Below are 23,717 nucleotides of genomic sequence, written 5' to 3' on the forward strand. Positions count from 1 at the left end.
AGAGAAGAAGGATAGTTCCTTGTCTTAATAATTAATAAGTTGCTGCTTTTTTATAGGAAGTAACAAAAAAGTTAAATGATTATTTAACATTTAATTATCATTTGCTTTGGAAGAATAGAACCTCCTACCATTTTTCTATAAGGCTACTTGAGTCGTTTTAAAATATAGTCTACATTGTAGTTGGACTGTATTTTAGTCTAGACATTGTAGTCTAGACCAAATCTCAACTAAGACCTAATTCTAAAGGATGCATCACTCCTAGGTTTGTTGCCTAGGAGCAATAGGTTATGCCATATAGCCTAGGCGTGTAGTAAGCTATACCATCTAGTTTTGTTATGTCCCAGTAACCCCTTTTACCAAAAAGTTTGGCTTTGTTGTTTTTAAGACTTAACGTGCATTTTTTTAATCCAGTTATTCACAGTGAATTTTGAACCTTTAATGGAAACATTTTAATGGCAAAATAATCACTGTATTTTGCATGTATTGTGCATGATTAATAACAGTGTAGTAGATGAAGGAAAGGATGGAGACAGTCTAATGAAGAGATCATTATTCCTACCAAAAAGTTTGTTAATTGAATAGTAGTGACTTTGGAGAATTCTGAGGACATAAAGTAAGATATCTTTAAAACAGCAGCAAGAACATATTTTGTTAACTTTAAAGCTATCAGTTGTTGTTGATATTTTCAATTAATGTGATCCACTTAATATATAAAATAGTTCATCATTTAAAATGGGTTTTCACTTTCTTTGGCAACAAGTTGAACCACTGGAGCAATAGTTTTGTTTTGTTTTGTTTTTAGGCTGTGTCTAAATGCCATAAATATAGCTTAATAAAGATAAAACAATGTCATCAATCACTTTGCTCATCTTGCTTACACAGTGGATCCAAATCTGGATAATGATCAGATCATCTAGAAAGCTTTGTCTTTAAATGAGAATTTTCAAATATACACAAAAAGTAAAGAGAATGGTATATATATAACAACATATATACCTATAACTCTGATTCAACAATTATCTATGTTTTTCACATTTGTTTCATACTTCCTTTGACATTTTGTTCTCTATTGAAGTATTTTCAATCCCAAACATCCTTGTAATTTCACCCCTTCATTCTTCAGTTTACGTCTTAGAAATATAAACATTTTCCTATATTATCTCAATGCTGTTACTGTGTAGTCTTGTACTGCATAACAACATTTTGATCAAGGACAGACTTCAGGTATGATGTTGGTCCCATAAAATTATAATGAAGCTGAAAAATTCCTATTGCCTAGTAATGGTGTAGCTATCATAACATTGTAGTGCTATTACTTTACTTTTTATAAATTTAGTGTAGCCTAAGTTTGTGGTATTTATTATAAAGTCTACAGTAGTATACAGTACTCACCACTCATTCACTGACTCACCCAGAGCACCGTCCAGTCCTACAAGCTCCATTCATGGTAAATGCCCTATACAGGTGTACAATATTTTATGTTTTATATTGTATTTTTACTGTAATTTTTCTATGTTAGATACGTTTAAATACAGAAATACGTGTTACAACTGCCCGTCATATTCAGTACAGTAATATGTTATAATATGTTATAACAGGTTTGTAGCCTCGGAGCAATATGTGTGTAGTAGGCTATACCATCTAGTTTTGTGTAATAACACTCTATGATATGTTACAACAAAAGCGCTTAACAACACATTTCTCAGAAAGTATCCTTGTTGTTAAGCAATGCATGAGTGTACTTTTAAAAATTTAGGAATAATCTTAGTGAACTTTTCAGAAACACAAATTCATTTATATTTTTACAGTTGTAGGGGTGCCTGGAAACATTTAATTTTTAAAAGCTCTTCAGGTAGTGTAGAAAAGTAATTGAGTTTGAGAATCAGTGGTCTACACAAGCAATTGATTTCATCGAACTTTTCAGAATGTTTGGGTCACTCTAGAATACCTCAGTAATACCTAATTACTGCTTATATAGTATTTTATGAATTATTCCACAAGCATTACATTTCATTGTTTTCTAGATCTCAGAAGTGTTCTAGAAAAGTAATAATGTATCCCTAGAGTTTCTATTCACTAGTTAAATTGAGTCATATCACACTCTAAGTAAAAATACTCCTATTTCTTGTTGCCATTCAAAGAGATTAGAAAGGAAATTTAGAGCTACTAAGTAGTAGGCCAAGTGAAAGGACAGTAGCATGCAATTAAATTTTAGAAAAAAAGTGTAGAAATTGGTTAATTGCCATTGTATATATATATATATATAGTATTTTCATTTTTTAAAAGTGGTCTCTGTTAGTAGTGTAGTTACTGAAATCCATGTTATTACTGTAGTTCTTGTTAAAAGTTCTGTTACAAAAGAAACCTCCATTTTACAGTCTATTTTATATTGCTGTTTTCAACTCTCTATTTAAACGTACATTGGACCTAATCACTGAAGTTGCTTAAACTAACCTACTTGTCAAGAAAATTAAGGGGGAACAAAGAATGTTATGATGGTAAAATAATACAGCAGATGTGGAAATGCTTGCCAATATTCCTGAAAGTACTGTTTTCTAAAGGAACTGTTGTTACTAGTTATAATTTGTAAAGTGAACTCTGTAGTGTCATAATTCTTGAAAACAGTGGCATGAACAGAATTAAATAGGTACCTTGATTGAGTGCTACTTTAAATATGCTAATATTCATATGAATCTTCAAAAGAAAGACTCAGTATGAACACTATCCAAACTTTCTTTGGTCATGAACCCTTCTAATGCTGAGTATCTTATGAAACCAGTATAATACTCTTTGGAAACAATAGCTTAGATGAAAATCACTATACAATTGTAAAAGCTCACATTGATTATGTCACCACTACAGCCCATATATGGTAGAAAAGGAAGAGCAGTTGAAGAAAGAACAAGCAAATCCACACTCAGTCAGTAGACCTATAAAAGATGATGCAAGTGATGTTCAAGAGGATTCTGCAATGGAAGACAAGTTCTATAGCCTGGATGAATTGCATATTCTGGACATGATAGAGCAGGTAAGTATGATTAGAGAGGGTGCCTGCCTTCTTTTAGATTCATTTGTTATCTAGAGTTTTTCCTGTGACTCTTTAAACAGCAAGACCCTTTGAAAAGCCCAGTGGTTTATACTGTTTGTGAGGAGAAAGAGAAAAACATAAAAGGTAAGGAGGGATGTATGAAGGAAAATAGAATAAGAAAACAAAGAACCCCTAGGAGCTGGAAACTTCACTTTAGCCCTCAAACCATTTCCTGGCTTTAAATATAGGGCAAAGTTAATTACAAATGCATTTCTTGCAAAGGTTTTTCAAATACCACAAAGGGAAAAAAAAGACTAGCATAATCCTACTAGATTACATGTCATGAGAAAAATAGTTTTGTAATATAAAGCTGCTTTCATTTTTAAAAATTAAATATGATTGTTACAGTGAAACATCTACAAAAAATATTGATGTATAATCATTTTTTTTCTGGCTCCATTCCTGGTAGTAGTCACTGCTTGGAATGGTGTACCTGTATGTGAAGAGGCATGTGAACACGATTTAAGTGCTCAACAGCAAATGAAATAATTTTTTTAAAAACAATTTTTTTTACCTACTAATGAGAATTCAATGATAACCTGCTCTGCTGTTTAAATATAGTGGTATGTAATATGTAGGAATCCTCATTGTCTAAAGGTACAGTTAGTGCAAATAATTCCCTGGCTGATAGTACAACATTCATATAATTGTCATACCTTTTTTTCTCCTAATTAGAATATGTACATTTTAACTGAAATGACATATTCTTAGCTCTGGATATCACACTACAGTTTAAATATGAGATCTCTGGTTTTCATTTTATAGCCATGAGACTATGGGAACTCAAAAGATAGAATTAAAATGTCACATATCTTTAAAAAAGTTTGTTCATTAAACCTGTTTATCATCTGCATATTGTGTCAAGAGCTATGCTAAGACAGAGTCTCTACAATCTATGGATAATATTTACAATCTAGTAGATAAATAGAACATTAAACTCAAATGATACCGTGTAATAATTAAGTGCGTGGGCAATTAAGACTGCCTTAGAATGCAGGCCCCTCCACTTACTGTCTATGTGATTTGGGGCAAGTTACTATTTTATCATCTCTAAACTGAAAATAATGACTGCCTATGTCATTTGGTTCTTACAACATAAAAGCATTACAAAGAAAATGCTAAAGAAAAGGTAAGCATGCAGGTAGTGGTATCCAGCAGTAGCAGCAACAGGGAAGTAACTGGTACTGTTTATTAAATGCTGTAATTGAGGGGAGGTGGGTTTATCTAAATTGGGTGTTTGACTTGAGACAAAAAACGTGAAAGGAGTTAGATGGCAACTTGAAATCCCTTTCGGATATCTAAAATATTAGTGATTTTTTTAGAGGAAAATAATACATGCATATTTCCTTTGCTCAATAGGGCTCAGCTGGCAAAGTCACTACAGACTATGGAGAAACTGAAAAGGAAAGGCTTGCTCGTCAAAGGCAGCTTTATAAATTGCACTATCAGTGTGAAGTAAGTATTTTTGCCATTAGATCTGAGGGAAGTGAGAAGTATTTCAAATATTAAACTTACTGGTGCTTTCTGTTTGAAAAGAACTTTGTTTGCTTTTTTCTTTCAATTTCTGGTGACTTGAACGTAATTATCTGAAATAATATTTTTTATTGATCAGGATTTCAAAAGACAGTTGAGAACAGTGACTTTTCGGTGGCAAGAAAACCAAATGCAGATGAAAAAGAAAGACAAAATTATCGCGTCTCTTAATCAACAAGTGGCTTTTGGAATCAATAAGGTTTCCAAGTAAGTGTAAGTCTTTTGATAAAGGGAAATTCTGGGTTTGTTCCATATCTTTAATAGTTAATCCCTGCGTAACCGCTAGATGGCACTGGGACTACACATTAGGAATTCTAACCACAAGACTGCACTTGTTTAAAAACCAACCGTGTTTTGTCTTGCCAACTGGATTGAGAAATAAGCAGCTGCTCACACTATATATCAAACTTTTCATGTATTGGCTGAACAAGTGTGAAGATAATAGAATTACATGAGAAAAATAATTAACTTTCAGGTCATGACTCTAGTTTGTAAAAATGTGACCAATGATTGGCTGTTTCTTTATAGTATATGAGTACATTTCTTAAAGACACCAAGGAATCAGTTGAGTGTATTTTTATGTTGGTCTCTCATTTCTGTTCTAAGCCTGCGAGATTGAAAACAAATCTTTATGTTTGTTTGATTGATTGGGGGAGACTCTTTCCCCCCTTACCCCAATCTCTTTTCTCCTAAACCTGAAGTATTAAATGCCTTCAGATCAAAAATTCTGACTGACTTAGGGAAAAATTAGTAACCTGCTTTGTTCTTTTTGTACTAATCACTGCTTCCAACCTGTATTTGTTTAAATAGTAGCATAGTTTGTAGCACATTATTTTAATAAACAGTAATACCATAAGACACCAGCCATCCAAGAAGTCTAGTTTAAAATCCATTGCAGTTTCTAGAAAGCTGATAGGGAAAATAGACAAGTGCTTTGAATGTCTTTGAGTGGGGAGTCCAAGATATTTCTTACAAAATTGGGGAAATATTTGCCAGAGATTTAGGTCTTAATTTTTCTTTCATATATTGTATCTACCACATGAAGGGGTTATCAGGAAGAACTAGATGCCATAGTTCTAACAACATAATTTCGCTCACAAACATTGTCAGACTTATCCTGACTAAAGTTAGAGAGATCCTTCAAGTTCAGAAGGCTGTGAGGACTTAAGAAAACTTAGACAAATGAAGCTGGCTGCGATGATTTAAGAAACTGTACTTTAGGTTGGACGCGGTGGCTCACGCCTGTAATCCCAGCACTTTTGGGAGGCTGAGGCGGGTGGATCACTTGAGGTTGGGAGTTTAAGACCAGCCTGACCAACATGGAGAAACCCCATCTCTACTAAAAATACAAAATTAGCCAGGTGTGGTGGTGTATGCCTGTAATCCCAGCTACTTGGGAGGCTGAGGCAGGAGAATTGCTTGAACCCAGAAGGCAGAGGTTGCGGTGAGCTGAGATCATGCCATTGCACTCCAGTCTGGGGAACAAGAGCAAAACTCACAAAAAAACAAAAAAAAAGAAAGAAAGAAACTGTACTTCAGCATTCAGAACTTCATCTGGATGACCAGTCCAGAAATATGTCATATAATATCAGAGATTAGAAAAGCAATGCCATCAATGCAGATGAGCTGCCTCTCTTCCATCTGAAGATATCTCTCCACAACTCTTGACCACGGATCCATGCACTCACTCTATATGCTTGAGGCTATAAGCAGTCCACTTTAGGTGATGCATATGTCTTCACAAAAATGAACATTTCGTGTTGGGCATTCACCAAACATCAAGGGCCTACTATATTAGAAAACTTATGGAAGCCACATGTAGAAGATACCAAGATGTGTGAGACATTCATTATGATCTAATGGAGAGTGTAGATTAACATGTAAGGATAAAATTACATAAAACAGACTTCCAGGTCCACCAAGATGTATAGTCCCATTCCTTACAGCTGTTTCTTGTTGAGACTTTAACACCCTGGATGTAACGAAACAGACAAGCACAGGGACGCTCTAGAAGATGGAATAAGAAAGCATGCTGTCTAAAGACATTGAGACTTGAGGAATGAGCTGGCAGTAAATTTTCTCTCTGCCTTCCGTATATCTCGGGACACTTTGGAAGCCTTCAACCTGGAAGTGCTAATAAGCACAAGGGGAGAAAAACTCTAGAAAAGCCTGTCCCTTCTAGCCAAAGGATCAGTAAAATGAAATTATAACAATAGAAAGGCTTCTTGACAATACCCACCCTACTGCAGCCACACACCAGTGGCCCCACACCACCCCTTGGAAGTAGGCAGTACACGCTGATTCTCCCAGCTAAGTAAGTAGCAGCAATCCTATTTTCCTGTTGGGGTAGTGTTGGCAGTACTAAGCAAGCAGCTGACTTCCAAGTTCCACTGGGGAAAAGGAGACAGTGCTTTAATTCCTCTGCCAGGATGTGTCAGTGTGGTCCAGCTGAAAGCTGAACCTCTACTGCTACCCAGCACCAAGGTTACTTAAGCCAGTCTGAGACAAAGCTAATCAATACTAGCTTCATCCTTACTCCCTCTCACTAGGAATTAAGACTTCACCCATGGGGCTAGGTGGCATTCCCTTTTACCCCCTTCCCTCAGCTGGTGCCAGAAGGGCACAACAGGGAGCTGAACTTCTGCTTCCACCCTGCAGCAACAAAGTACTGCAAGTCAGTCCTTTGCTTTCTCCTTTCCTAATGTCAGCAGGGCCCAGCAAGGAGCTGATCTTATTTTCCACTTGGAGGCAAAAAGGCAGTGTGAGCTGGTGCTCCACTTTCATGGGAAGGTGTCAGTTGGGCTGGGAGGGGAGCTGAACTTGTACACTCTCATCTGCATTGAGGCAGTGTGAGTCAGTGCCCACTTTTCCTGGGGTGCATTTGGTAGAGCTCAGTGCAAAGCCATGCATACACATCTCCTTGGCTTTTACATTATACCTCAACAGGAGACTGCCTGCTAAAAATAGGAAGATTAAATAGAACCCAGAGTCTCATAATATTCAAAATATCTAGGCTACATTAGAAAACATAGATCATACCAAGAACCAGGAAATTAAGACAAGAAAGACAAAAGACCAACAAATGACAATATTAATATTATTCAGATATTTGAATTATCTGACAAGGATTTTAAAGCAACCATCATAAAAATGCTTCAACAAAATCTTGAAACAAATAAAAACCTAGAATATCTCAGGAAGGAAATAAGTTATAATAAAGAATGGAAATTATATACTAGAAAATACAGTGATTGAAATTAAAACTTGCTGGATATAATCACTAGTAAAGTGGAGATGACCGAGGATTGAATCAGTGAACTTGGGGACAGATGAGTAGAATGAACTCAATCTAAAGAAAAAAGAGAAAATAGACTGGGGGAAAAAAATTAAAAAGAGTCTAAAGGACCTTTGAGCCAATAACAAAAGAGCTAAAGTACTTGTCACTGGAATTTCAAAAAGAGAGCAGAATGAGAGACTGAAAAAGTATTCAAAGAAATACTGAAAATTTCCTAAATTTGATGAAATTTATAAATTTACAAATTCAAAAACTAAGTGAACCCCAAACAGCAAAAACTCAAATCCATGCTAAGACACATCATAACTTAACTTCTGAAACCAAAAGACAAAGAAAAGACTTGAAAACAGGCAGAGAAAAACATTACTTATGAGAACAGTAATTTGAATGACAACAGATTTTTCATTTGAAACCATGAAGGCCAGAATGAAGTGGCAGTTTATTCAGTTACTGAAAGAAAAGAGCAGAACCATGAATCCTGTATTTAGCAAAAATATTGTGTAGGAATAGAAGAAAATAAAAACAGTCTCAGATGATGGAAAATTATAAGAATTTATTGCTAGCAAATTCACATAGCCTACCATTAAAGAATGGCTGTAGGAAGGTCTCTAAACTTTAAAAATATATATATAGTAGAAGCTTGAAACTTCAGAAAGGAAAGAAAACCATCAGAATGAGTAAAGAGTAAGATAAATAATAAGTTTCCTACTGTTTATTAATTAAACCATATTTGATGGTTGAAGCAAAAATTTTAACACCATCTCGTGGAATTCAATGTATGTAGAAGACACACAACAATATATTCAAAAAGTGAGGAGGGTAAAGGGACCTAAATGAGAATAAAGCTAAGGATATATCGTGCAGACGTTTATGAAAAAAAGTAAGAGTGGCTATATTAAAATCAGATTAAATGGATTTCAGAAGAAAGAAGACTGTTGGACACAAAGAGGGACATTACCTAATGATAAAAGGATCAATCCACAAGAACCTCAAGGTATATGTACGAAAAACAGCCTCAAAATACATGAAGTAAAACCTGATAGAACTGAAAGAAGAAATGGAAAAGTTTACCATTATAATTGAACGCTTCAAACTCCACTCTCAATTGATAGTACTACTAAACAGAAAATCAGCAAGGATATAGAAGACCTCAATAACCACCATCAACCAGCAGGACCTAATTGATATTTATAGAACACCCCAGATAACAGTAGAATACACATACTTTCAAGTGACCACAGGATGTATCTACCAAGATAGACAATATTCTGGGCCATAAAACAAATCTCAACAACAAATTTAAGAGTTGAAATCATACAAAGCATGTTCTCAGGTTACAATGGAGTCAAATTAGACATCAACGGGGAGATACCAAGAAACCTCCAAAGGCCTGGAAACTACACAACCCATGTCTAAATAATCCATGGGTCAAAGAAGAGATCTCAAGAGAAGCAAAATACATTGAATTTATATGAAAATACAGTATGTCAAAATTTGTGCCACACAGCTGAGGCAGTGCTGAGAAGATTATAACACTAAATATACACATTAGAAAGAGAAAAGTCTTTAGTGGATAATCCAAGCTCTCACTTCCAAGATCCCAGAAAAAGAAAACCAAAATAGACTCAAAGCTTGCAGGAGGAAATAAATTACAAAGATTAGAAATAATAGAAGCGGGATGCAGTGGTGCACACCTGTAGTCCCAGCTACTTGAGAGGCTGAGATGGGAGGATTGCTTGAACCCAGGAGTTACAGTTCAGCATGGGCAACATAGCAAAGCCCCATTTCAAAAAAAAAAAACGAAACTAAGAAAGAATGAGTTGGAAAAAGAAAAATAGTAGAGAAAATCCATGAAACAAAAAGCTGTATCTTTGAAAAGGTCAATAAAATTGACAAACCTCTAGCAAGACTGACAACATAAAAGAAAAGACATAAATTACTACCATCCAGAATGAAACAGTGATATCACTGCAAATACTACAAACACTGCAGACATCAGAGAATTATGCTTAATGAAAAAAGCCAGTTCCAAAAGCTTATATATGTTTCTATTTGCTGAACATTCTTGAAATGACAAAATTATAAAAATGGAAAACAGATTAGTGGTTCCAAGGTTATAAGAAGGGAATGAGAGTGGAAGGGAAGTGGTTGTGGCTTTAAAAGGGCAAAATGAAAGATCCCTGTGGTGATAGAACGGTTCAGTATCTCGACTCTTATCACCATCAATATTCTGGTTAGGGTATTATACAGTAGTTTTGCAAGATTTTACCATTGGGAGAAATCGGGGAAAGGATTCATGGGTTCTTTGTGTATTATTTCTTGTACTTGCATGTGAACTTACAATTATCTCAAAATAAAAAGTTAACTTTTAAAAAACAATGAATAACTGTCAAACAAGAGTATACTTAGTGGAAGTTTTGTAGGGTAGAGAGAATACTTTTGATTGTTGTGATCAGGAACTTCTTTCAGTGAAGAACTTGATTAAAGACACAGTACTGAACCTAGGCATTGAAGGTTAGGTGGGATGAGATGGAAGAAAAGACAGGGCACCAAAGCAGAATGGACATAATGACTACTCTGTGTTCTCAGATAAGCTTTTAAACGTTTTCTTCGTGTAATTCATCTGAACATTGCCCAAGAGTATGTGATAAAATATAAATATTCTTCAATTGTAAATGTTGGCTTCTTTGATCTTGGAATATGGAGATTAGAAAGCAAAAATGGTGTAGTTTTTTTTGGCCTAATTCAATTTGATGTGTGTAGTAAATGTTTGGCAAATATTTGTTGATGATAGTTGAAGTGTTAACAAAGAAAATTTTATGGAAGTGACTTACTTTGGATAAACTGCAATAAGCAGTTAATCATATGTCAAGAAACTGCTGTCAACAGTCTGTAATAAAACTTGATAGTCAGCTAGAGTTAACTTGAGAACTTTAGATTTTTTAGAAAGAAAATCTAGTAATTTCATCCTGTTATATTAAACATGAGAAAAGGATTGAGAAGTTAGGACTACCTGAACATATGTAGCTGGCTCTTATCTGAGCTGGATAGTAAGAACTATGCCTACCTTATCCTCTATTATTTAAGAGTCTAGGTGTTCTGAATTCCCCACTAGTTATGTCAACTATTATTGCCCACTCTAAACTAGAGTTGGGTAGAATATTGAAGTAATGGAAGTATACAAAGGCAAATGAGATGTCAGTCTTACAAATTTTAACTGCTTTTCAACTCTGTCAACGTATTCCTATATATTACACTAACAAAGCTTATATTTCTTAATATTTCACTTGAGAACATGACCTCTTTTGTACAGAAAGAGACCTGGTTTCTTTTCACTGCATTCTCAGACCAACAGAGCATTAACTATAAGTCTCTAAGTCTTCTAAGAAGCTTAGAGTAAAGGTGAATGGGTAGTCTCTGAAATCTAGTAGTGAGCAATCCATCCAACATTAAAGTCGTCATTTCAAAGACTTATTATTCCAATAATTTATATTAACCAAAATTATTCTATTTATCCCGAGTTTAAATACATTAGAGACTTAAAGAGAAATGTGCTTTTATTATAAATCTTTTCATATTGAGGTTAATTACTAGGTTTATGTAAAAGCTTGGTTGTGAAAAGAAATACAGCAGCATAAGGGAGGAACATCAGAAACGGTATGTGAATATATGTCAACCAAAAAGTATTTGCGTTTCTCTTAGTTTCTTATGTATTAATTTTGAAGCTGATCACAGGCTATAGATTCTGATTTATACAAAATTTTTACCCATTCTTTCCATGATAAGATCATGTGAGTGACCCCCAGGTGATAATTCATAGTTTTAATTAAAATTTGCATTTACACATAGCCTCATCACTTCAATATTTAAGGTTTGATTTCCTTTAGACCTTAAATCTTTCATAATTTGCATGACTTGATATAATACCACTTTAAGGAACTTAAAGTTCTTAATCTCACAACAGGCTTAGAAAATCAGAAGATACCATCTCTTGTTTTCTAGTAGGTAAGCTGAAGCATGAAGAGCTAAAAACATTTTTCCAAGTCACTGCACTTAGGATGCAAGATAACACTTCTCTTTTGCTTTCTAATTTACTGAATTAGAACTTAGTTCCCCTCTCTTTGGGAAGTCGGTAAATCAGACATCAGAAACAAGATACATTTCAAAAGGACCAGTTCTAGGAGTTCAGTTGTATTCAGGCTCAAGATTTGTGGCACCAAATGGACATACTTTGTCTCCTCCACAGCTGTAGTTAGAGCTGTTCTGACTGTGTTAACAACAAATAATTTCTAACATCTTTTGACTTTCTTGCTTGTTTGCTTAGATTACAGCGTCAAATCCATGCTAAAGATAATGAAATCAAGAACCTTAAAGAGCAACTTTCTATGAAAAGGTACAAACTTAGCTTTTTCTTTGGGTGCACTCTCTCTGAAACTGTATTTCACTCAACACTTTCTGACTGGCATATCGATGTTATTTATCTTTCAAACTGGCATACTTTTGAGACTGATGTTGAACAGTATTAATAATACACTGGGACAAAAGGTGTAAACTGGGGGTATCTTAGGCAAATAGGGAGGTATGGTCACTTTAGCTTTGACTCTAGAAAACTGCTAGAAGAATCTGATCAGCAGCGTTACAGTCCCAGAACAAACCACTGCCAGAGACTAGACCTTAAGAGTTACCCCAGTCAATACTATTAGATGTAACTGCTTTATGAAACTGGCCAAGTTTTATTCTTACTCATCTATTTTGCCTGTGGGTAATTTTTTTAATAACACTTTTTTGAAATCCATTTCATATAGCATAAAATTATCTCTGTTAAAATATACAATTTATTGATTTAGAATATTCACAGAGGTTTACAGTCATCACCACTATCTATTTCCAGAACATTTTTGTCACCCCAAAAAAGAAGCCCATTAGATGTCATTCCCTATTCTCCCCTCCTCCAGCTTCTGGCAACCACTAATTTATTTTCTGTCTGTATGGATTTGCCTCTTCTGAACATTTCATATAAATTGGATCACATAATATGTAGCCTCTTGTGAGTAACATTTTTCACTTAACATATTTTCAAAATTCACCCGTGTTGTAGCATGTATCATTACTCATACCTTTTTATGGATAAATAATATTCCATTCCCTGGCTATATCTTATTTTATTTTTCATCAGTTGATGGACATTTGGCTTGTTTCCATTGTTTGGCTATTATGAATACTGTTATCAATATTTACATACAGATTTGTGAACATGTTTTTGTATTTCTTGGGTATGTACCAAGGAGTAGAATTGCTTGGTGATCAGTAAACTTTATGTTTAACTTTTTGAGGAATTGCCAAACTGTTTTCCAAGTAGCTACACCATTTTTTAATCCTATAAACAGTGTATGAGGGTTTCAATTTCTCCACATTCTGATCAACATTTCTTACACATGTTAGATTACATCTTTATTTTACCCATTGTATTATGTGTGAAGCAGTATATAAATGTGGTTTTGATTTGCATTTTCCCACTGATTAATTATGTTGAGCATCTTTTCATGTGCTTATTGACCAGTTATGTATCTTCTTGGAGAAATGTCTATTCAAATCCTTTGCCCATTTAAAAAATTAGATTGTCTTTTTATTGTTGAGTTTTTTGTCCCTTATCAGATACATGATTTTCAAATACTCTCATTCTGTGGGTTGCCTTTTCATTTTCTTGATGTCATTTAAAGCACAAAACTTAATTTGATGAAGTCCAATTTGTAATTTTTTTCTTTTAGGCAAATTTTACATGATATTTAGTGGTATAATAATTCCTTTTATGTTAATATATCTGCTTGAATATTTTATTTTTTTCTCCTCAAAAAAGTCTAACCTTAGTGATATTTATAATATACTGTTACCAAGTTTGTTAGGTCCTCAAGTATCCAAGTGTTTCTAATAATAAAACATCAATGACGGCCTTTGTGACAGTCCCTGTTATAATGCTGTATTTTCAATTAATTGTTTTCATTAAATTTAGAATTTGGTTTGTATGTTTATAGAATTCTGGGACTCAAGTGTAGGAAGCTGAGATGGGATAGAAAAAAAAGGAACCTCATAGGTAACCATTTCCCTAATGTCCTTCATAAACAATGTCTTTACCATCATCTCCCTCCTTCCCTCTCAAACTATAGGGTTTGCTTTCATTGTTGAATGTAAGCACTGAATGTGAGCACTGAAAATGTTGAATGTGAGCACTGAAAGAACCAGTCATATATTTTAATGCAGTGACTTCACTTAATGACAGGTATAATAAAAACCTGTGTGGTTACTATCGTTGAGATAACAAAAAAGCTTATAGAAATTTTATGTAGAACTTATTAATCAAGATAGTAGCTAACATTTATTTGGTGCTTATTATGTGCCAAACACAAAGTGCTTTATATTATCTGAATTAATTTTCACAACAGCTCTTTAAGTAGTACTGTTTTTTCCATTTTCCTGATTTTTGCATGTGAGGAAACTGAGGTATAGAGAAATTAAATAGCTTGCTGTCTTAGGTTGAACTGTTCTATCAAAATACCATTGATTGGGTGGCTTATAAAAATAGAATTGTCTCTCTCACAGTTCTGGAAGCTGGGAAGTCCAAGATCAAGGTAGCAGCCTATTTGGTATCTGGTGAGGATCCACTTCCTCATAGACAGCCGTCTTCCCACTGTAACTTCGCATAGCAGAAGGCAGGCAAGGGAGCTCTCTCAAGCCTTTTTAAAAAGGGCATTAATTCCATTCGTTATAGTTCCGCCCTCGTGACTGATCATCTCCCAAAGACACCACCTCCTAATACCATCATTTTGGGGGTTAAGATTCTACATATGAGTTTTGGGGGTACCCAAACATTCAGTTTATTGTACTTGCCCAGGGGTTTTACATTTAATAAGTTGTGGAGCTAAGATTCATCCTCAGACAACTTGATTTAAGAGCCCAAGTTTTGAATCATAACCTCTACCCTGATAGCTTTAAAACTTCTATACTCTTGATAGTAAAGAATAACAATAGGGATTGAACAATATCCTCTCTTGTTTCTATGTGCTATATATACTTCTCCAAGAAATAATTTCCTACTGATTGTATAACTTATCTTTCTTCCTCCTGAATTAGATGAAAAAGGCTGTGCTTGATGTAATATTGCAGAGTCTTTAATGATCATGTATTTCAGATCTCAGTGGGAAGTGGAAAAACATAATCTGGAAAGCACAATGAAAACATACATAAGCAAACTGAATGCAGAAACTAGCAGAGCTTTAACAGCGGAGGTAAAAACAAAACAAAACAAAACGGGGACAGGGGTATGGGGTGAGGGGAAAACTTCTACTGGTATACCATCATACTAAAGAATTTTTAAAAGATTGTTTTTTATATAAACAGAAATAAGACATCTTAGTATCAGCCAGGAAAATACAGCTCAAAGTCTTGTGCTTTTTTGACTCATTGGCATATCATGTGTGAATACTACAGTTTTGATGATCTTATGTTGTTTTCCCCCAATGACTTGAAGAAATTGGTCTATTACAGTATGTATAGCAAATACAGACATCTTGGGGAAATTCTCATGAAGCCAAGTCACTAAGCCAAACTTCTAATAATAACGTTTTATTGCTGCCACAATATCTTCTTTGTTTGCTACTTCCGATATAGATCTTACAAAAATACATACACGTCATACACCTGAATATAAAAAACCCAACTTTTCAGACTGCAGTAAAGTTACCCAAATTTTTCTAAGTTAGACCACCACACAACTAGGGTCTCTCAAAAGAAATATGATTGTATGTGTGTATGTAATTTTTATATATACATAACAAAACTTGATACACAATAAGATTCACATTTTTGGAGAGCTCGCTGACATTAAAGCACCACAAACCTTCCACCTGTCATGGGTAAGCTCTGTTCGCTAGCAGAGTACTTGGGATCCTGGAAGTCAGCAACCAAGAAGTAGTATCTGAACCAAAAATCCATGAAGAATACTGTTGGGATACTAGCTTTAACAAAAGAAAAAGTTCAGATTACTTTAAAAGCTCAAGTTTGTATGCAGTGTTTTTTATTGTTTTTAATCAGTAAGTTTCTTTGTGCTTCTATTATTAATTTTAGAAAGAAAGAACTTTCTAGTACTTAATGCTGTCCAACAGTGTATTTTAGTGAATACTGAGTGTTTAGTAGTAAAAAACAGAAGCTAAATGAATACAAGTAGTGATATGGAAAGGATTCCTGCTACGGGAGAGACACTGAACTGCGTAATCTCCTAAGCCCATTTGTATCTTTCTGTATGATCTTCTTATTACCTCTTCATCAATGACCAAAAAAATAGATAGCAGGAGTATTCTCAAACTACTGCATGTTAGAATTACCAGAGAGCTTTTAAAAATGCCAATGCCCAAGCTATACCCAGTATCAATCAAATTAGAATATCTGGGACGAAGGCACCATTTTTGAAAGTTTCTGAGATGATTCCAGTGTGAGTACACATTTGAAAAGACATGCTCTAGAATGTTTACCAACCTAGTAACCGTTAAATAAAGAAATTAGAAATTAGATTTAAAAGCTTTTGTGATGTATCTTGAATGGTCAAGGAACCTAGATGCTATTGGAAGAAATTGAGAAATAGCTTTAAATTTACTTGAGATGATTGAGAAGAGAATGTTTCTTTACAAGCACACCTTCAACTTCTTTCTCTTTCTCTCAAAAACCTGTAGGTGTATTTCTTACAGTGTCGTAGGGATTTTGGTTTGCTTCATCTAGAGCAGACTGAAAAGGAATGTCTCAATCAGCTTGCCAGGGTGACTCACATGGCAGCAAGGTAATCTTTCCCTCTTCCTTAATGCATATTAGTTTTAGAGATGTTAGCAAGTGTCTCCACGGTTGAATGTAATCTGTGATATGTTTTACATATGTGACATCAGAGTTCTTAAAGAAGCTCTTGTGGGTTTTTTGGTTTTGTTTTGTTTTGTTTCGTTTTTCCCCCCTGAAATTCCTTTTACCAGAAGCTGCTGCTGTTGTTGTTGTTGTTGTTGTTGTTAAACCTCAAAAGTCATTTAGTTACTTTGATGCTTGTACTTGGCTGCTTCTGCTGAAGCACTGAGAAGTCTACTGAGTACTATGTACAATAATAGCTGCTGAAAGATTTTTTCCCTTCCTCTGTAGTGAAGTAGATCAAAAGTCTCAGAGACATACATGAACACCAGACACTTATGAAACAAGGTAGATTCTAATTGGAAGACTTTTTTTCTAATTGTTTTCCTTTATAATGCCTGATTTTAAACACCTAGGGAATATGTTGAGGGAAACATCAGTATTAACACCTAAATCGTATGTTAAAGGTAGTCTTCTGCTATGCTTTTATAGTAATTATAGAGTAATTTTCAAATATTGAACAGGTTGCATGAAACTCTCCTTAAATTTATAATTTCATGGGGTACACCAAACTTAAAGAGTTAATTAAATTAGAATCTCTGGGACCCAGGCATCATTATTTTTAAATGATTATTATTTTAATAATCAGCATTGTTCTTTCATTCTAAAGAATCAGAGTCTTTGATGTTTCACAAGATTATCAGGATATACTGATGTGCACTCAAGTCAGGGAAGTACTGTTGTAAATGATCTATTTTTGCTTGCTAGAAGGAGGAAGAGTGCTCTATACATTAGGATATTATGGAACTTCTTTGTATGAGATTATCCTAGTGATAACTTGTTCAGCTCTTATAAAATTGTTGGGCTGGGTGATACTGGCGTGGGATGTTATAACGGATAAAACCTTTTAAAAGCCCATATGAAATATTTTTTCTAGAGATAATAGACCCTAACGACTTCAAAGTTGTTCCTACTTTTGTTAAGTCGTTTGGTAGGCATGAGTTGATAAAACTATTGTTTGTGCAATTTATGTACTGTATAAAGGCAGCAACCTCATTTATCCTCATAGAGAGGGTATTTTTAATTTATCCTCCCAGAGACAGTATCTTTTTCTAATTTGCAAAGGAGCCATATAGACCAACCATGGCTTTTTGATGTCAGAGTTAATGTGAAGATAGTCCAAAACTTGCTTCCAACATGGGTCAACATTTTAGAGAACACCACTGTATTAGATTACTAAAGCTTTCCTGCTTCATTGGAAAGATTCCTTACGAAGGTTTTATAACATGTACTAAATATATATCATCAAGATAGAAAAAAAAACTTGTTCTGGAAGTATCAATTATATTTGCTCTTGAAAAATGAATTTTTTTATTACTGTTTTTGTTATTTTTAGTAACACACCTGTCCATACCTCTTTATGTCCATTTGAAGTAATTGTTGGTGATGGGGGTAATTTTGGTTTTTGTTGACATATATGCTAGAAAGCATGATAGACATGTTTGGAAACCTCAGTGTTACAAAAAGAAAGAACTTTCTTTTGTGTCTCCTTTTCTACAACAGCAACCTAGAATCACTCCAATTAAAGGCTGCGGTAGACAGTTGGAATGCCATTGTGGCAGATGTTAGAAACAAGATTGCATTCCTCAGGGTAAGTCCTGAAGTATATTTAGAGAAAATTGGCTTAATGTTATAGATGGTGTAAAGTTAGAAAACATATTAGTAGAAAAAATTAAGGAAGAACATATTTTCCATTTTAGTTATTAAAGTTTATGCCTTCACTTTGAGATTACTTCCTTGTGGTTGGTTGTAGATAACATCCTAGATTCACACATGTAGTCTTTTATATCCTTAGTCAAGAAAATAATAAACTCAAAAATTGTGCCCTCACACCTAGCTTTCCTAGAATTTCAAAGCTAACAGTGCCCCAATCAAAACTAAATGTTTTGGCCAGGCACAGTGGCTCATGCCTGTAATCCCAGCATTTTGGGAGCCAAGGCGAGAGATCACTTGAGCCAGGTGCTCAAGGTTATGGTGAGCTCTGATCATGCCACTGCACTACAGCCTGGACTACAGAGTGAGACTCTGTCTCTAAAAGAAAATTTGGAATAAAAGCTAAATGTTTTAATGCAGTCTGAGTAATAATGTGTTTACAGAATTAAAAGGAAAATCAAGTAGGCCTGTATTTGTTTTCAGTCTAACTTTTTATGTAATTATTCCATAATGCAAAATAGTAAATTCCTAAGTACTGGTGTAGGACCATGCTACAGATAATCTAAAGAGATAATCCACTGACTATTTATTGATTTTATTTTAGAATCTTTTTGTATTTATATACTAAGGTCGATATATAATGTTGATTTTTTTGTGATTTCACAACACTGTCAGCAAAAAGAAAAAGCATTGCCATTCAATTGTGAAGTGCCAAAAGCAACTGGATATTTGTCCAGCTCCCTTGAGGGTTTTCACTGTTTCTCTCCAAACTCTTTCTTACTCAGTCTTTAGTGATGCTTAGGGTTTCTGTTGGGTTTATTCAAAATTTTGGCCTCAAAAGACCTGCCCCATGTTTTCTTCCAAGCACAGGTCCTCCATGCAGAAGTTTCTAAATGTTTTGTTTTATAAGACTTTTTTTCCCAGTTTTTATGAGTTCTTTACAAAATAATGTGGTAAGCAAAAGTGGGGACAATGCCAAAAAATGTTGAAAACGTGTTGTTAAACTTCCAGGTGGGAGTTTTTGTCAGAATCCAAGAGAATAAAATGTACAAGGAGCTAGAACAAGCTAGAGTTACAGATTGTGAGATAAACACAATGTAGAATTTAATAAGTAATGTCTGAAATTTTTCCTTCAGTTTTTAAAATGAACATTTGCAAGTAGTTTAACTGCTTGTTACAAATACATTTTTTCCCCTATTTTTTAGCCAGTATAATATTTATAGCTTCTTGAATCTTTAGTCTCTTTTTTTATTTATGTCAGTGGTTCCTATTTTAGAGCTGAAAATTTTGGAAACACTGAGAAATTATCACAAAGATCTGTGAATTATCTGTGTCTCTGTTTCTTATTAACCAGTAATGACTCTTAAAAATACAACTGTTTACATGTGGGGATGGTCTATAGAATTTTTTTTTTAGTCAGAACCTGTTTTTATATTATTTCTGACAGGTTGGGAACCACTCTTTTACGTTGTATTATTCAGAACTACATCAGATATTCCCATATGCTGTCTCTTTAAAGTTGATTGTTGTCTAAAGTATTTTTAGTCTTCTTCTACCAGACACAGTACAATGAACAAATAAACAAAGTAAAGCAAGGATTTGCCTTGAGTACCTTGCCTCCAGTCCAGCTTCCTCCTCCACCACCCAGTCCTGAGATACTGGTAAGAAATACAACATTTTGAATAATTGCCCTTTTCATTTTGACAAAATGGTAAGGGCTGTGAAACACTGAATGAATATACAGTATGTTTAATGTGTGTTCAAAATGGAATAGGCACATATTGTGAGTATCAGTTGTAATTAAGACCATACCTTCGAGTCACCAGATGATATAATTAGATGGGTAAGGCCTGTACAATACGTTGTATCACTGGATTTTAGTGAAGCATTTGATATGCATAGAGTAATATATTCTCACTCATCTTATTTCACTTACCTTGTGGGAGCTAAATGATGAATACTGGGAGTTCCCAGTGTCCTCATGTTACCACTAGATCAGAGGTCCCCAACCCCTGGGACACGGACCAGTGCGCAGCAGGAGGTGAGCGGTTGATGAACAAGCAAAACTTTATGTACAGCTGCTCCCCGTTGCTCACATTACCACCTGAGCTCCGCATACTGTCAGATCAGCTGCAGCACTAGATTCTCACAGGAGTGTGAACCATATTGTGAACTGTGCATATGAAGGATCTAGGTTGTGTGCTTCTTGTGAGAATCTAATGCCTGATGATCTGTCACTGTCTCTGATCATCCCCAGATGGGACTATCTAGTTGTAGAAAAACAAGCTTGGGGCTCCCACTTATTCTACATTATAGTGAGTTATATAATTATTTTATTATATATTACAATGTAATAATACTAGAAATAAAGTACACAATAAATGTAATGTGCTTGAATTCTCCCAAAACCATCTCCACTCCCCGGTTCATGAAAAAATTATCTTCCGTGAAACCAGTCCCTGGTGCCAAAAAGATTGGGGACCACTGCACGAGATGACTGAAACATCTCAATGTAATACCCTGCACAGCTGGACCTCACCTCTGCATTTCTACTTTAGACTTTCTTTTTGTGAAGTTTTATATTCTATTCTACCTTCAACAGCAAGGACAGCTTCCACTTCTGCCCCTTCTCTGCTTGTTGTTAGAGACCGGTGGATCTTAATCAGATAAACTAATCCCCGTACTGTATTTCTGGGAAACATAGTACCCTAACTGAGTAAATTCACACAACTATCCAAAACACCTTTTAAGAAGGTGTCATTAGATGATAATTTGTATTATTCTAAGAGATCTGGTGGTAGGAAGAGAGGAAAAATACAAGATATTTGGGGACAGATGACTTTGATATCACCACTCCTGCTTATAATAGAAATCTAAAAATGTTATTTCTCCTCATGGTTGAGTATAACAAAGAATTTAAAAATTATATCATTTGTATGGATACTGTTTCAAAAGCAGGATCTATAGCTAAAAGAATTATGGGATATATACCATGGGCTTTAGTTTAGAATAATAGTATTGCCTTTTATATTTTTGGTTAATTCAGTTTCTATAGGAACAGTGGATTATGAACATTATTATTCTAGGCTTGGATCATCATCATACCCAACTACTCTGGTAAGGAATGTGTTCCAGAGAAGTTCCAAAGATTCCCTGCAGTAACACATATTTTTTTGTAGGATATCTAAAAACACTGTACCTTCTACACATATTCAAAATACTGTCCTTAGATTGTAGTTAAACTCTGCCATGGCTCTTAACTATAAAATGGGTCCACAGACAGTGAAGCTAGATACAGAGCTGTTGTTTGGAGTTTCCTGGAACCAGACCAGTATAAGCCTTGGCTGTCGGATACAAGTGATACTCTGTATCTGACAAACATAGTCAAACCTTGACCTCCAGACCTTCCAGATCTTTTTATCCCTTTGGAGACTTTCTTATGTCTGACGTGTCTTACCCAGGTTTAGTTAAGTACAAAAACCCACTGGCAGGCTGTGTGGTAATTCATAAGCATCCTTTGCTAACATTCTGAGGGTTCACCTGTATCTTTTGTGCTTCCTAATTAGGGTCATTGCTGTGCTTGATTAAGCTAACAGTTGTGTTAAAGTACAAGCATTGGTGACCACTGAACATTAAAGGAGAGAGTTTGAGAGAAGAGCAGCTAGAAACGTTACAGCGCTATTTGCTGTAAATTCAGATGGTACATACAATGGAAGTACACTAATGAGGTCTGGGTTCATATCCTAACTTTGTGAAGAGCTATGTTGATCTTGGGAAAATCAGCTCTTCTGGACTTTTGCTTTCCCATCAATAAATTAGGAAATTGTACTGGATGATCTGATCACTCAAGTCCCATCTATTTCTGGGATACTAGTATTCTAAGGAGTGGCCATCAGACTTACATAGTAGAGAATTCTGTGAAAGTGTGGATTGTTCCCAGTTTAACCCAGTAATTCTATATCTTTCATTGTATCTTGATTTTTGTAGCTTGGCTGTTTAATCCTCAAAGAAGTGTTAGTACCATTAAAAAGATCATGCAACGGTTATTTAAAATACACAAATCAGTAAATATGATACATCATATCAACAGAAAGAAACACAAAAACCATATGATCATTTCAATAGATGCAGAAAAAACATTTGACAAAATTCAATGTCACTTTATGATTAAAACGCTCAAAAAATTAGGTAGAGGAGGTACATACCTCAACACAATAAAGGCCATGTATGACAAACCCACAGCTAACATTATACTAAATGGGAAAAGGTTAAAAGTGTTTCCTCTGAGATCTGAAACAAGACAAGGATGCCCACTTTATTTCTAATAAAAATAGTACTAGAAGTCCTAGCCAGAGCAGTTAGGCAAGAGAAAGAAATAAAAGACATCCAAATTGGAAAGAAGGGAGTCAGATTGTCCCTTTTTAGGATCTTATATATAGAAAAATCCCAATGACTCCACTTAAAAACTCCTAGAACTAACAACTTTGGTAAAGATTCAGGATACAAAATCAACATACAAGAATCAATAGCATTTCTGTTTACTAATAGTGAACAATCTGAAAAAGAAATTAAGAAAATCCCATTTACAATAGCTACAGAAAACAAAGATACCTGGATATAAATTTAACCAAGGAGGAGAAAGATCACTACCCTGAAAACTATAAAACATTGATGAAAGAAATTGAGGACATAAAGAAATGGAAAAATACATCATATTCATGAATAAGAAGAATTCAAGGAAATGCAAATCAGAATTACAGGATATCACCTCACTTTAGTTATTACAGCTACTGGTACCCCAACAGATACATAGACCAGTGGAACAGAACAGAGGCCTCAGAAATAAAGCCACACATCTACAACCATCTGATCTTTAACAAACCTGACAAAAACAAACAATGGGGAAAAGATTCCCTATTTAATAAATGGTGTTGGGAAAACTGGCTGGCCATATGCAGAAAACTGAAACTGGACCCCTTCCTTACACCTTATACAAAGATCAACTAAAAATGGATTAAAGACTTAAATGTAAGACCTAAAACCCTAAAAATCCTAGAAGAAAACCTAGGCAACACCATTCAGGACATAGGCATGGGCAAAAACTTCATGACTAAAACACCAAGAGCAGTGGCAACAAAAACCAAAACTGACAAATGGGATCTAATTGAAGAGCTTCTGCACAGCAAAAGAAACTATCATCAAAATGAA

The 23,717-nt window shown here is 34.8% G+C and overlaps 1 protein-coding gene across 2 annotated transcripts in view; it reads left to right on the plus strand.

Moving 5' to 3' along the window:
* The window catches only part of DZIP3 (DAZ interacting zinc finger protein 3), a 97,110-nt gene that overhangs the window by 62,381 nt on the left and 11,012 nt on the right, over positions 1–23,717 (plus strand). For both annotated transcript variants that reach the window (XM_025375905.1, XM_025375906.1), the window contains 8 exons: positions 2,863–3,028; positions 4,448–4,543; positions 4,701–4,828; positions 12,241–12,309; positions 15,103–15,199; positions 16,640–16,743; positions 18,360–18,447; positions 20,069–20,170. In XM_025375905.1, the coding sequence (XP_025231690.1) occupies positions 2,863–3,028; positions 4,448–4,543; positions 4,701–4,828; positions 12,241–12,309; positions 15,103–15,199; positions 16,640–16,743; positions 18,360–18,447; positions 20,069–20,170 (850 nt within the window). The remainder of the gene's footprint in view (positions 1–2,862; positions 3,029–4,447; positions 4,544–4,700; positions 4,829–12,240; positions 12,310–15,102; positions 15,200–16,639; positions 16,744–18,359; positions 18,448–20,068; positions 20,171–23,717) is intronic.

The sequence above is a fragment of the Theropithecus gelada genome, chromosome 2, assembly GCF_003255815.1.
Source record: "Theropithecus gelada isolate Dixy chromosome 2, Tgel_1.0, whole genome shotgun sequence".
Taxonomy (NCBI): domain Eukaryota; kingdom Metazoa; phylum Chordata; class Mammalia; order Primates; family Cercopithecidae; genus Theropithecus; species Theropithecus gelada.